Source organism: Pan troglodytes, chromosome 18 (assembly GCF_028858775.2).
Source record: "Pan troglodytes isolate AG18354 chromosome 18, NHGRI_mPanTro3-v2.0_pri, whole genome shotgun sequence".
Taxonomy (NCBI): domain Eukaryota; kingdom Metazoa; phylum Chordata; class Mammalia; order Primates; family Hominidae; genus Pan; species Pan troglodytes.
In genome coordinates this window covers 46172132-46187074 of record NC_072416.2, presented here as the reverse complement: position 1 = coordinate 46187074, position 14943 = coordinate 46172132, and the positions used below count along the sequence as shown (strand labels likewise).

General features: G+C 47.4%; 1 protein-coding gene across 1 annotated transcript in view; it reads left to right on the top strand.

Annotated features, from left to right (window-relative positions):
* ABCC11 (ATP binding cassette subfamily C member 11) overlaps positions 1-14943 on the top strand; it is a 77157-nt gene that overhangs the window by 48582 nt on the left and 13632 nt on the right. The window contains exons 19-23 of the mRNA XM_009430753.5: positions 1470-1573; positions 2736-2933; positions 8018-8244; positions 8355-8492; positions 10818-11004. Of these exons, the coding sequence (XP_009429028.2) occupies positions 1470-1573; positions 2736-2933; positions 8018-8244; positions 8355-8492; positions 10818-11004 (854 nt within the window). The remainder of the gene's footprint in view (positions 1-1469; positions 1574-2735; positions 2934-8017; positions 8245-8354; positions 8493-10817; positions 11005-14943) is intronic.

The window sequence follows — 14943 nt, the reverse complement described above, 5'->3', positions numbered from 1 at the left end:
AGGAAGAGGTAGGCTGTGTACACAGAACGCCGTCCCCACCCCGTCCACCATGGGTATCCTGCAAGGAGTAACCCAGGGCCTGCCCAGACAGAGCAGGAAACAGCAAATGCTTGTGAAATGCATGAATGGATCTAGCAGCATACATTGATCTGTATTTACAAAGTGCCTGCTATGTTCCAGGCACTGTGCCAAGCTCTAGAGGTGAGGGGTATAAAGTCATCTAAGAACCAACCCTGGAATCTAGCTGGAGAATTAAGACATTGCTTCCATCAGATGGTAAGAGAGATCTCTGTGGCCAGGGAATCTCAAATCTCATCAAAGAAGAGATAGCCCTTGAAGGAAGGATAGAATTTGGGAAAAGACTGTGGGCACGGGACATGTGAGCATGAATAGATGAGAGGAGTGCTAGAGCAGGAGGCAGTGCCCCAAGGAGTGTACCCTGCCTTTTCCTGCCCTTAACTGCTTCAAATCCCAGCTCTGCCACTCACCAACTCTGCAAGTTTGGGCAAGGGAGTTCCCCTCTCAGATTAAGTTTCCTCATTTTATTAGCCTATTTGTGCTGCTGTAACAGCATATATTAGACTGGGTAGTTTATAAAGAACAGAAATTTATTTCTCACTGTTCTGGAGACTGGGAAGTCCAAGATCAAGGTGCTGGCAAGTTTTTTGTCTGGTGAGGGCCCAGTATCTACTTCCAAGATGGCGCCTTGAATGCTGCGTCCTCCATCCCTGGAGGGGATAAATGTTGTATCCTTACATGGTGAAAGGGACAAAAAACTAGGAAGGCAGCTCTCTGAAGCCTCTTTTTTAAGGGCATTAATGCCACTCATGAGGGCTCCATCCTCATGGTCGTCACCTCCTAGAGGCCTCACTTTCTAATACCATCACCTTGGGAATTTGGTTTCAACATATGAATTTTGGAGAGACACATACATTCACACAGTAGCGCTATTGAAAATGGGGATAGGAATTACTAATTCAGAAATAATGCATACATTTGGTACTATTCCTGGCATGTAGCACATAACAGTACATACCACATAAAAGGTAACTGTTATTATTATTTATAAAACTGAACCTGCAGGACCTGCATAAGGTGAACTAACTTCTCTAGAACACTGCCCTGTGCCAGGCACTGGGCTGAGTGCTTCACACACATTATCTCATATCATCTTCAGCATGGCTCTGAAGCTGGTAAGGTTATCACTATTTTATAGGTAAAGAAGTGGTATGTTGCTGACATTTGGTACCTTATCCAAGGTCACACGGTTTGGAAGTGGTGGAGCCAGGATTTGAACCCAGGGCTCTCTGACTTTGGAATCCAGCTCTTCCCATTCCTCCAAGGCGTCCACATTGGGTGGGGCTCAAGGGTTTCCAAGCACTCAAAGACAGAGATGGCCGAGCAGCTGAGTCAGCAGTTGCCTCGCACTTGTTTGTGGCACTTGTACATCACCACTGTCTCCCTCCCAGGTTACATGGTCTCTTGCATAATTTTCTTCTTCGTGGTGCTGATCGTCTTCTTAACGATCTTCAGCTTCTGGTGGCTGAGCTACTGGTTGGAGCAGGGCTCGGGGGTGAGTGCCGTGAGGTGGGTGGGCTGTGTTTCTATGGGCTTGAGTGAGGTGGGGTGACTTCTTGCTCCTTGAGACCACAAGAGCCAGAGCATGGCTTGGGACCCACATGACAAGCCCAGAGCTGGTGTTCCAGAGAGAACCGTGGGGAGCCAGGACTCTGGGGTTCCCCTGGCACAGGCCTCCTGACTTTGTAGAATGGGTGGTCACCTGTGCAGTCTTACTGGAAAACCAAGAGATTTATATCCCCAGACAGTGCCCCAAGAATCTTTGCATTCCACTGCAGTAACTGTCTCCTTTAGCTCCAGGCTGGCCTCCATACTATGGTTTATTTAAAATATACTTCTGGTCTTGTGAGCTGGGAGCCACCACGGGCCACACTGTGTCAAGTTATTTCACTAATCTCCCCACCCACATTCAGAGGAAGGTTCCACTGTCTCCATTTTTCCAAGGGGACCCTGTGCCTAGAGAGGATGAAGAACCTGCCCTAGGACAGGACAGGGCCGGAACTTGAACTTGGTGCTTAGAATCGAAGCCATGCTTTTCCCACAGTACTCCACATGGTTAATTTCTGGATCGTGTACCAGGAGGTTTGGGTCAGGAGAGCAGAAGCCACTTTAAGTATTTAGAGCTTCCAAGGTTTTAATATAGGGAATTAGAGGCTCAGTCAACCATTGGAGGGGAATTGGCCATCAGGGATCTCAGCTGAACTGAAGTGGGTGATTCCCAGGATGCCTTCCAGCCTCTGGAAAAACCCCACACCCCATGCTCCTGCCCACAGTCACCACTGAGCATGCTGGCTTCTCCTCTTCCACCTTTCTGTTTCCCTGTGGATGCCTCTCCTTGGCAGAATCTGACCTGAAACCATGCTGGGAGGGGTTCTGGGAAATCACGTTCCCAAGCTTCTCGCTGCATTGCAGCAGAGCATGCACAAGGGCCCAGCTGCTGCAGTGTCCACGGGGCAGACTCTGAGGGCCTGATGCAGGGCAGGGCAGTGGGAATGAAGGGCAAAAGAGAGTAGCCAAGCGCTGAGCAGGGAGGTTTGGGCAAACAGCTTCACCTTCTACCAGCCACAGAGTCTCACGTGGCCCCAGGGAGAAGGCTTTCCCTGCCACTGAATTTCCCCCTGGACACCTGCAGTCTGACCCCCTGTTCTTTCTTGAAGACCAATAGCAGCCGAGAGAGCAATGGAACCATGGCAGACCTGGACAACATTGCAGACAATCCTCAACTGTCCTTCTACCAGCTGGTGTACGGGCTCAACGCCCTGCTCCTCATCTGTGTGGGGGTCTGCTCCTCAGGGATTTTCACCAAGGTCACGAGGAAGGCATCCACGGCCCTGCACAACAGGCTCTTCAACAAGGTATGGGCCTGGGTGCTGGGCGGGGCCGAAGGCTGAGCTCTGAACTTGCCCAGCTTCATTTTTATTTTTTTATTTTTTAGAGCTCCGTAGCCCAGGCTGGAGCGCAGTGGCACAATCTCCACTCATGGCAACCTCCGCCTTCCAGGCTGAAGTGATCCTCCTGCCTCAGCCTCCCAAGTAGCTGGGAGTACAGGCACATGCCACAAGATCTGACTAATTTTTGTATTTTTTGTAGAGACTGGGTTTCACCACATTGCCCGAGGTGGTCTCAAACTCCTGGGTTCCAGTGATCCATCCACCTCAGCCCCCAAAAGTGCTGGGATTACAGGCATGAGCCACCACCCCCGGCCTACTTTTTTTTTATTAGTAGACCTTAATTATTTATTTATCTGTAGAGATGGGGTCTTGCTCTGTTGCCCAGGCTGGTCTCAAAATCCTGGGCTAATGCAATCCTCCCACATTGGCCTCCTAAGTAGCTAGAATTACAGGTGTGAGCCACCATGCCCGGCCAACTTTATTTTATTATTATTTTTTATTATACTTTAAGTTTTAGGGTACATGTGCACATGCAGCTTAGTTACATATGTATACATGTGCCATGTTGGTGTGCTGCACCCAGTAACTCGTCATTTAACATTAGGTATATCTCCTAATGCTATCCCTCCCCCCTCCCCCAACCCCACAACAGGCCCCGGTGTGTGATGTTCCCCTTCCTGTGTCCTTGTGTTCTCATTGTTCATTTCCCACCTATGAGTGAGAACATGCGGTGTTTGGTTTTTTGTCCTTGCAATAATTTTCTGAGAATGATGGTTTCCAGCTTCAGGATTATAAATCATGCTGCTGTAAAGATAAATGCACATGTATGCACACGTATGTTTATTGTGGCACTATTCACAATAGCAAAGACTTGGAACCAAGCCAACTTTATTTTTTGAGCACTTTTCGTTTACAGAAAAATTGAGATGAAAGTACAGAGAGTTCTCATATACCTGCCTATCACTCAGGCTGGAGTGCAGTGGTGTGATCACAGCTTACTGCAGTCTCGACCTACTGGGCTGAAGCAATCCTCCCTACCTTAACCTCCGAGTAGCTGGGACCACAGGGGCACACCACCATGCCTGGCTAATTTTTGTATTTTTGTGGAGACAGGTCTTGCCATGTTGCGCAGGCTGGTCTTGAACTCCTGGGCTCAAGCCATCTGCCCATCTCAGCCTCCTAAAGTGCTGGGATTACAGTTGTGAGTCACTGCACCTGGCCCATTTCTCTTATTCTTAACATCTTGCATTAACGTGGGACATTTGTTACAATTGATGAGTCAATATTGGTACATTATTAATTATTATTATTAACGAATATCCATAGTTCACCTTATGGTGCATTCTTTGTGCTGTGCATTCTATGGGTTTTGAAAAATGTATAATGACATGTATCCATGGTACAGAATAGTTCCGCTGCCGTAAACAAAACCCTGTGTCCCACCTATTCATCCCTCCCTCCCTACCCTCAAACTCCCAGCAGCCACTGATCTTTTTTACTCTCTTCATAGCTTTGCCTTTTCTAAAATGTAGTTGCAGCTGGGTGAACCAGGCTGCTTGGTGAGAAGGGAGTGACGAAGGTGCGGTGGAGCTCTCCTGCTGGAAGTCTGGTCCTAAGAGTTCAGTGTCCCCTGATGGAGGGCCACAGTGACGCTGGCCTCCACTGGCTGAGCATGGTCATATACAGAGTTGCTTATGATTGCCCTGAGTTCTCTTTGAAGTGGATATTATCCTCATTTTACATATGAGGAAACTGAAATCTCACATATGTTAAAGTTGGAATATGTGTTTGGTTAGAATACTGAATTGTCAGCTGGGCGCAGTAGCTCACGCCTGGAATCCCAGCATTTTGGGAGGCCTGAGGTGAGTGGATTGCTTGAGCTCAGGAGTTTGAGACCAGCCTGGGCAACAAGGCAAAATCTTGTCTCTACCAAAGATATAAAAATTAGCCAGACATGGGGGCTTGTGCCTGTAGTCCCAGCTACTTGGGGGACTGAGGATCAAGGAGGATCGCTTGAGCCAGGGAGGTGGAGGTGGCAGTGAGCTGAGATCATGCCACTGCACTCCAGCCTGGGAGACAGTGAGACCCTATCTCATTAAAAAAAAAAAAAAACCGAATTGCCTATGGTGTCACACTGCTTCTTGGAAATGTCATTCCTCTCTCTCACTTACTAAGTGTTACTATGTGCCAGGTTCTGCAGTGGGCATGGGGCTTACATTAGAGAATGCACAGTGCAGGTAGGGTTTGGGCCATCATGGATGTATAGTCTAATGGGGGAGATGGACAAGAAAACAGGCCATTGTCGTAGATATGTAAAGTTTATCACCGGATGGGGCACACAGGGCCATGAGAACATAAGAGGCACCTTGTCTTAGCTTGAGGGCAGGGGAAGAAAGTGGGGAGAGTCCAGAAAGCCTTCTTGGGGACTTCACTCCTTGAAGGAGGAATCAGATTTAGCCAGCTCAAGACCAGGAGACTGAAGGTGAACAAAAGCAGAGCACTTCTGGGAGGAGAATGGAGCTCGGGAAGGCTAATCTCAGAGGTGGGAGTGGGGGTTTTGACTTGGAGACACGGGAGGTGAGGAGTGGCCCATCGTTCCTTGTAGACTGAATGCAAATTGTGTTGCCATGAAGTGTTTCAACTTTGGCAGGGTGAGACAAAGCTTTTCCCCACCTCTCAGATAAAGCTTGGCAGAACCAGAAAGCAGGAGGGGGAAATTCTACCTGAGGCCTGACACTTTCCCACCCGGCCTCTGGGGGTGGCCCTCGGCCCTCAAGGTGGTCTCTGAGTTTCTTTTGATGGCACATTCCAAGATTCTAGAAATATCCAGTGCCCATGCCTCTAAATGACATTTTGTATTTTAATTTTGAGAAATGTTCAAGTTTCTTTCCATGAAAACGTGTTTCGTGTTTAAAATATTTTCCTTTTTCCAGTCCTTTCATGGCTTTTTAAACTTTAAATTTGTCTTTGTAGTTTTAAAGAATCACAAGTAAAGGATAAATCTTAAAAAGTTCGCTCAACTGCAAGCACAACAGAAAAAAATGAAGCAAAAATGAACAAACAAGAACAATCCCAGATCGTTTTGATACTTAGAAGACAATCAGAAACTGAAACCGTTTTCCCTTTGTCGCCACCATTGGTCCCTAATCCAAAGTAATGCTGGGCTTCCACAGATGCATCTTCCTCACCCACAGTGGAGCTGACGTCCACTCCTGTGTCTCCTCCACAACCCTGCCATGCCCCGCACCTGCAAGGTGTGCTCAGAGTCCTCGAAGGGGTGACCCTTTTGCCCTTTGATTCCTCTGAGTGATCATGACAATTCTGATTGCTTTAGCTCAAGTATTTAACAAAACATTCTGGAAATAAAATTGAAGGGATTTTAGAGGCAGAAAAAGCAAGGAGGCTTTAAATCTGCCCCTCCAACCCTCACTACCCCACCAGCTAGAAAGCAAACATACATGAGAGCTACGCTTGGTCAGCAGTATCCATGCATTTGCGATGAGAGCAGCTGCAGAGAACACTTCATGGCTCAAATAATTACATTTAGTAACCGTCAAAATGTCCTTCCCTCCTCTTTCTTTGAGTTTGGCTTTAATAGATGCCATTGGCTTCTATTCATTTCTACTTCTTGCATTATAGCTTGAGAAGTACATGGGGAAATGTAGGTGGTCATTTGGTCAGTGCCTTGAACCTTTAAGAAATTGCCTTCTGTGAAGAGTGACTGTGCCAGGCTTGGGGAAGCCTCAGAAGGCCTAATTGGATCATGGTTTTGCCATTAACCACTTGCATAATGAGTAAGTTACAGAGCCACTTCCTCTTCTGCAATCTTCAGTTTCCTCATCTGCAAAACAAGGACACCAAACTAAATGCTTTTGTTAGAGCCTACCTTGTGGTTTGACATGTCCTTTGATCTCCGAAAGGCCTCATGGCCACTGGCTGTTAGAGATCAACTTGGAGGTGCCACCCTCAAGAAGGGGGCAGTTAAGGCTAAATTTGATCCAAGGGTCCAAATCGTGTGCAACCTAGTAGGATTGCTGCTCCTAATCTTTGGCAGTCCTGAGTGAAAATGGTCCCACCTGTAGAAAATAATAAGAGCTGGTTTTGGTAGAATGCCCTACTGGGGGTGATGCAGGGCAGGTAAACCCCAGATTGGGGCTTAGTCCATGAGGGTTCTTGGCTTTGCCCAGGAAAGAATTCAAGGGCAAGCCAGTGGTAGGGTAGAAGAAAACAGCTTTACTGAAGTGTCAGCGTTGCAGTTCTGGCAGTGTTGCAGCTCTGTGACTGACCCTGCAGAGCAGGGCTACCCCATAGGCAGTGTGCTGAGAGCTGCAGCTCAGGGCAGGTTTGCAGTCATATTTATACCTACTTTTAATTACATGTAGATTAAGGGACAGTTTATACAGAAGTTTCTAGGAAAAGGGTGGCAACTTCTAAGTCATCAAGTCATTGATGACCCAGAAAGAGGCAGTAACTCCTGGGTGTTGCCATGGGAATGGTAAACTGACATGACACACTGGTGGGCCTGTCTTACGGAAAGTGGCTTCCACCCCACCCCTGTTTTAGCTAGTCCTCAATTTGGTCTGGCGTTCAAACCCCGCCTCCAGAGTCAAGTCTCACCTCCTACCTCAGGGGCAGGCACTGCTCTGAGCATTTTTAATGTATTCTCTCTCTCTCTAATAGCTTTACAGGATATAATTCATATACCATACATTCACCCTTTTAATTATACACTTCAGTGTTTAGTATATTTGAGGAGTTGTGTGATCCTCACTACAACTCTGTGAAGCATCGTTTTCATTCCCATTTCACTAACGAGGACCTTGAGACTCAGAGGAACTCAGTACTTGCCCGAGGTCAGACAGCAGTAGGTGGAGGAGTCAGGTAGCCGTGGAGCCCATCCATGCTTTTAAACCATTGCTCTACATTGCCTGCCCTGGAGACCCCTGGGATCCGTGGCTCTTTAGAGTCAAGGGTAACAGGCATCTTCATCCAATCTTGAGCAGGGCCTGCAGCTTCTCTCATGGTCCGCGTTGATTTTGTCCCTGCAGGTTTTCCGCTGCCCCATGAGTTTCTTTGACACCATCCCAATAGGCCGGCTTTTGAACTGCTTCGCAGGGGACTTGGAACAGCTGGACCAGCTCTTGCCCATCTTTTCAGAGCAGTTCCTGGTCCTGTCCTTAATGGTGATCGCCGTCCTGTTGATTGTCAGTGTGCTGTCTCCATATATCCTGTTAATGGGAGCCATAATCATGGTTATTTGCTTCATTTATTATATGTGAGTAGGTTCTTTTTGCTTGTGACTTGGGGAGCAAGGCTGGGACCAACCCAGACTAGATGGTCCCAGAGGTGGACGGTCCAGGTCCCTTACCTCCACTGTCCATGCAGGATGTTCAAGAAGGCCATCGGTGTGTTCAAGAGACTGGAGAACTATAGCCGGTCTCCTTTATTCTCCCACATCCTCAATTCTCTGCAAGGCCTGAGCTCCATCCATGTCTATGGAAAAACTGAAGACTTCATCAGCCAGTGAGTCCTTCTGCTGCCATTTGAGAATGATGGAACCACAGGGGTGGTGGGGAGCAGGGAAAGAATGGAGCGTCTGGGAGTGGCATCATCTTCAAAAGCATCAGAGAGCACATTGTTCGATGGACGTATTTCTCTGAGCCTCCAGAACCTGCTGAACCATTCTTTCATTTATAAGAATGAAAAATGTAAATGATAGGAAAAATGTTTGTAAACTTTAAAGACCTTGTATATATTGTGTATATATATATGGACATATGTATACATACATTTAATGATAAGGTGCATTACTGTGCAAACACATCTTGCATTATGTTATTTCTTTCACTTCCAAACAAATATCTATCTTTAACAAAATAATGAGGAACAATAGCTTTCTAAATAATAGAACTTCCTTCACTACTCATGCCATAGATTTGCCCCCTAAATGTTGAAACAAACAAGCAAACAAGTCCTATGATTGTTGTTGAGGTTTAATGGTGTAACATGAACTTATCTGTTTGTAGAGAATAATCAAGCACGGTCTTCACCTACAAGAAGTTCATAGTCTGGTGGAAAAGGGAGAAACAGGCACATGTTTTTGTAATTATACATGATTGAAGAAGGTAGATAGCATGAGAGAGGGGCAGATAAACTGCTTGGGAATTCAGAGGGGAAGGAGGTGGCCTGGGGGAATCAGATAAGGCTTTCGGGAGGAGGTGGCATCTAAGCTGGCCTTGAAGCCTGGGTAAGACTTGGGCACACATTTGGGAGACGGTATGTGCTCAGTTAGCTGGAATATTGGATTAACTGTTGGCACCTGCTCTCTCAGTGGCATTATAGACCACTCAAGGTCTGTGCAGACTCTAGGACTGAGGGGATCCTGGAGCGGTGCATTCGTTCAGCCCGCACTGAGAACCCTGCCCCAAGGTATATACTAAGATAAGCAGATGAAGAGAGTCTGGAGGGATTGGAGCTGTTGTTGGGGAAGGTCTCAGAGAAAAGGACCCTGAGATGAAGTGTGGGTTGAGCTATGGAAATATGTGGGTAGGAGCTCTCCAGGCAGAGGGGACAGTAAATGCAAAGACCAAGAGATGGGGGAAGTAGGTTTGAAGGATAGCAAGGTGGCTTGAGCACAGGGGCCACACAGTGACCAGGGTCTGTTGTGTTTAATCTGGGAAGGCCTCAAGGTGGAGGTGACTCAATCAGTATAGACAGGTAAGGTGGACAGAATTTGGAATGTCTTATGCAAAGGTTCAGAGGGTATGGACAGAGTGAGTCAGAAGGGCCACTGTGCTGGGGTGATAGCCCACTCAGATGGTAAGATGGTTTTAGTTGATGAGTAAATGAATATTTAATTTCAATAATCAAAGATTTATTTGAATGTACTTTAGAAAAAATGCAACTAACATATCAAACCCATTATTTATATAATTTAAGGTTGTGATTAAAGTTTCTTTTAATATACATTCTCAAACAAAGCAAGTAAAATAATAATACTAATCAAATAACAGTATAGGTTGTGATTGACATGGAAAACTGTGATGGTGGTATGTGAAAATTGGAAATTGGTAGGTCTCTTGGTTGGAAGTGACAGAAAAAACTAATGCAAACTAGCTTAAAAATATGACTTAAATATGGCGAAATAGTAACAATTGCTAAATTAGGTAGAGGGTATACAGATGTTCATGGAATGAACTTTTTAATTTCTTGGTACTTTAAAAAATTTTCATTAGAGGGTATACAGATGTTCATTAAATCAAGCTTTTAATCTCTTGGTACTTATAAAAATTTTCATAGCAAAAGGCTGGGGAGGAGGACTTGCTTAAAGTGAGGCTTAATCCAGAGACTCAGCTAATGTTCCTCGGGTGTCTCGTTTTACTGCTCTGCCTTCCATGGTGTTATTTTACCTTTAAGCTCCCAGAGACCCTCTGGTGGCTCCAGGCTCCCCTCCTAGTAGCAGAATGGTAGTTTCAGATCTCCCATCATCCCACTGAAAGGAATCACTCCCACACTCACTCACATGTCCTGGCGTTTATTCACTCTCTGTGGCCAATTTGGGGTAACTCACCCATCCCTGAGTGAGTCACAGAGGTTAGGCGAGGAGCGCGTGCTAAGGATGGGCCTTATCAGCAGAGCCTACTCCTCAATCTGGGTTAGGAGTCAGGTCAACTTCACCCAAATTCATGGCTGAGAAAGGGGTAGGGAGGAACTCCCCAAAGAAAAATCAGGCCCTGCTGCTGGGAGTGGGGAACTGGATGCTGGAGGAAGCAGCCGGTATCTACCCTGACCCGGGGAGACCCTAGGTCAGACAAACACATGGTTCTTAGTCTGTGCTTTCCTTCTCAGGTTTAAGAGGCTGACTGATGCGCAGAATAACTACCTGCTGTTGTTTCTATCTTCCACACGATGGATGGCATTGAGGCTGGAGATCATGACCAACCTTGTGACCTTGGCTGTTGCCCTGTTCGTGGCTTTTGGCATTTCCTCCACCCCCTACTCCTTTAAAGTCATGGCTGTCAACATCGTGCTGCAGGTGAGGGGTTGACTCTGTGTGGGCCCTCTCTGAGCTTTGCTCATCCTCTGCCTGTGGCTTCTGGGCAGACTCAGGGGGTCCTCAGGTGTTCAATGACACCTTAGGTTCTGGCCACGTGTGATCTCAGGAGCTATGTGCTTGGCCTTCTGAAATTGGTACTTTGCTGTGTTTCCTTGTGGTCAGCTCTGAATTGGGAAGTCTGTATTCAAAGGTATTTAATAGGATCACAGGACACTGGGGGTGAAGGGGAGCCCACAGATGACAGAGTCCAGTGCGCATATTATGCAGATGGGGAAACTGAGGCCCAGACAAGGGAAGGAGTTGTCCAAACAGATGCATGTTAGCAGAGCTGGAACGAGAACACTGATTTCTTGGCTTCCTGGCTGCTGTCTTTGTACCTAACCGTTCCTATCCTGATTGAGCTGTCAAACCTTTCTGAATCACCTGGAAAGGTTGTTTAAAAGGTGGGTTTCACAGCCCAGCCCCTAGAACAGGGCTTCTCAAACTTAAATGTGCCTAAGACTTGAAACAGACTTCTGGACCTTAGCCTGGGGGTTTGACTCACTCTGGGCCTGGGTGGGGCTGCCAGGAGGACCATAGTCAAGGGCCACAGCCATAGAGATTCTGAGTCTGGTCCTGAGCTGGGGTCTTGGAATCTAATTTGTTTTTTATTTTTTGAGATAGGATCTCACTCTGTCATCCAGGATGGAGCACAGTGGCACGATCTTGGCTCACTGCAATCTCCACCTCCTGGGTTCACTTGATTCTCCTGCCTCAGCCTCCTGAGTAGCTGGGATTACAGGCACATGCCACCATTCCCGGCTCATTTTTGTATTTTTGGTTAGACATGGGGTTTTGCCATGTTGGCCAGGCTGGTCTTGAGCTCCTGGCTTCAAGTGATCCACTGGCCTCGGTCTCCCAAAGTGCTGGCACTCAGGTGTTAACCACCGTGTCCAGCCTGGAATCTAATTTTTAAAACGGGTTCTGTAGGAGATTCTGATATAGTGAGCTGTGTACCTCAAGGCCGGAATCCCTCTGTGCCCAGCACACTGGGGGCTGGGAGATGGGGAGAGATGTGGAGAGAGAGCGACTGGCCAAGGTTCACTGTCCACAGAGTCCCACAGAAGGGGCATCCGTGAAGGCCCCAAGGCCCGAGGCCGGCTTAGCAGTGCCTAAGGGAACCTGGGCTGTACCAGTCCAGGGCTCCGTCCCCCAGGGCTTATTCATTAATTGTCCCCTCTGTGGTTATGTGGCTTTCTCTCCAATTGGCTTGGGATCTTGCGTATGTCCCCTGAGAGAATGTGAGCCTGTGCACACACCTGTCTTTTATTGGCTATGGGAACATGGCCAAGTTACTTAAATGCTCTAAGCCCTAAGTTTTCTATTAGTAAGACAGGAACAATAATAGCTAATATTCATTGAGCATTTATTCCAGGCCAGGCACTACTCTAGGTTTTTACAAGCATTAAGTCTCACATTTACACATAATCCTCACAAGTCTATGATTTTGAAACTATTATTATCTCCCTTTTACAGATGAGGAATCCCAGGCACAGAGAGGTTAACCAATTTATCCAAAGCCACACAGCTAATAATGGGCAGAGCCTCTTTAAACCTGGATATCCCGAACCACATGTTCCTTTTTTTTTTTTTTTTGAGATGGAGTCTTGCTCTGTTGCCCAGGCTGGAGTGCAGTGATGCGATCTCGGCTCACTGCAAGCTCCACCCCTGGGTTCATGCCATTCTCCTGCCTCAGCCTCCCAAGTAACTGGGACTACAGGTGCCCACCACCATGCCCAGCTAATTTTTTTGTATTTTTTTAGTAGAGATGGGATTTCACTGTGTTAGCCAGGATGGTCTCGATCTCCTGACCTTGTGATCCGCCCACCTTGGCCTCTCAAAGTGCTGGGATTACAGGCGTGAGCCACCGCGTCCTGCCCCAAACCACATGTTCTTAACCACTTTGCTCATCTCATGCAGTGTGGTGAGCACTGAATGCCTGGAAGAGAGCACGGCCAGTGCCTGGCATTGCACCAGCTCAGTGGAAGCTCCCAGTCAGCCCAGCTGTTATTGCACTCCCAGGCGTCTGAGGGTGAGGACCACATAGCTGTCTGAATGTCCATGTGTCTGCAGAAGGCTCTGCACACACAGGCATGTGCGTGTATGTCCAAGAATGCATGTATGTATAGGAGTGCATGTATGTGCAGGAGCACATGTATGTACTGGAGTGCATGTGTGTGCTGGAGTGCATGTATGTGCTGGAGTGCATGTATGTCCATGAGCACTAGTATCAGTCCTCCATGCTGAGCTGTTATTTTGAGCATGCAAAGGGGCTCCATCTCACTCCTCGTTGTGCCCCCTGAAGCAAGCACGTACATGCACTGGGAGTGCAATAACAGCTGGGCTGACTGGGAGCTTCCACTGAGCTGGTGCAATGCCAGGCACTGGCCGTGCTCTCTTCCAGGCATTCAGTGCTCACCACACTCCATGAGATGAGCAAAGTGGTTAAGAACATGTGGTTTGGGGCGGGGCACGTTGGCTCACGCCTGTAATCCCAGCACTTTGAGAGTCCAAGGTGGGTGGATCATGAGGTCAGGAGATCGAGACTATCCTGGCTAACATGGTGAAATCCCACCTCTACTAAAAAAATACAAAAAAATTAGCCTGGCGTGGTGGCGGGTGCCTATAGTCCCAGCTACTCAGGAGGCTGAGGCAGGAGAATGGCGTGAACTTGGGAGGCAGAACTTGCAGTGAGGCAAGATCGCACCACTGCACTCCAGCCTGGGCAACAGAGCGAGACTCCATCTCAAAAAAAAAAAAAAAAGAACATGTGGTTTGGAATACCCAGGTTCAAAGAGGCTCTGCCCATTATTAGCTGTGTGGCTTTGGGTAAATTGGTTAACCTCTGCGATTCCTCATCTGTAAAAGGGAGATAAAAGTTTCAAAATCATAGACTTGTGAGGATTATGTGTAAATGTAAGACTTAATGTTTGTAAAAACCTAGAGTAGAGCCTGGCCTGGAATAAATGCTCAATGAATATTAGCTATTATTGTTCCTGTCTTACAAATAGCAAACTTAGGGCTTAGAGCGTTTAAGTAACTTGGCTATGTTCCCATAGCCAATAAGAGACAGGTGTGTGCACAGGCTCACATTCTCTCTCTCTCTCTGATACACACACACATGCACCATTACAGAGTGCCCCCCAAACCTCCGGCACTCTCAGGGAGAGGCGCCACACCAGTGTCTTAGGGGATTCGGAATCACTAAGGCCCAGAAATCCCTCCCGCTGCTGCTTCAGGACATAGATCAGGAGGGCAACGCTCAGGGCGAAAGTTGCCCAGTGCTGGTGCTGCCCTAAGCGCAGCCCTTGTAGGGAGCGAGGCAGAGGCTCATCTCTCCCAGGGTGCACTGTTCACAGCAGGCGGTTGCTCAAAGGTTGTTGCACCACAGGAGACTCTAATGGGAAACCCTGCCTGGGGGACTGACTGCTTCAAAATGGCCCTTGAGGGTCTTTTCTTCTTTTCAAGGTCTGCTGTACTATTTAAGCATCTTATCTTCATCCTGGTAATAACGTCTCAGTTCCCAGTCCTTCAGTACTTTCCAAGTCACCTTCCACACTCTCACCAGAGTAATGTTTAATTATAGTTTTCATCATGTGACTGCCTCGTTCAGAAGCCTTCAAAAACTCTGTCTCCTGTCTACCAAACCTCAGCTATGGGGTCCTGACCTCAATGTGCTCCCTCTGCTCCAGTCAAGCCAGAACCTCACTGACTTCTGCATGCGCTTTTAAGAAAATTACATTCGAGCATTGGGAGGCAGGAATCACACAACACATTGCTTTGCAGCCCCAAGAGGCTTATCAGTAAATGCCAGAGATGCATCTGGCTGCGAGGCAAAGAACCAACTCAAAATGGCCTCGACCATCTGGGAACTTATTC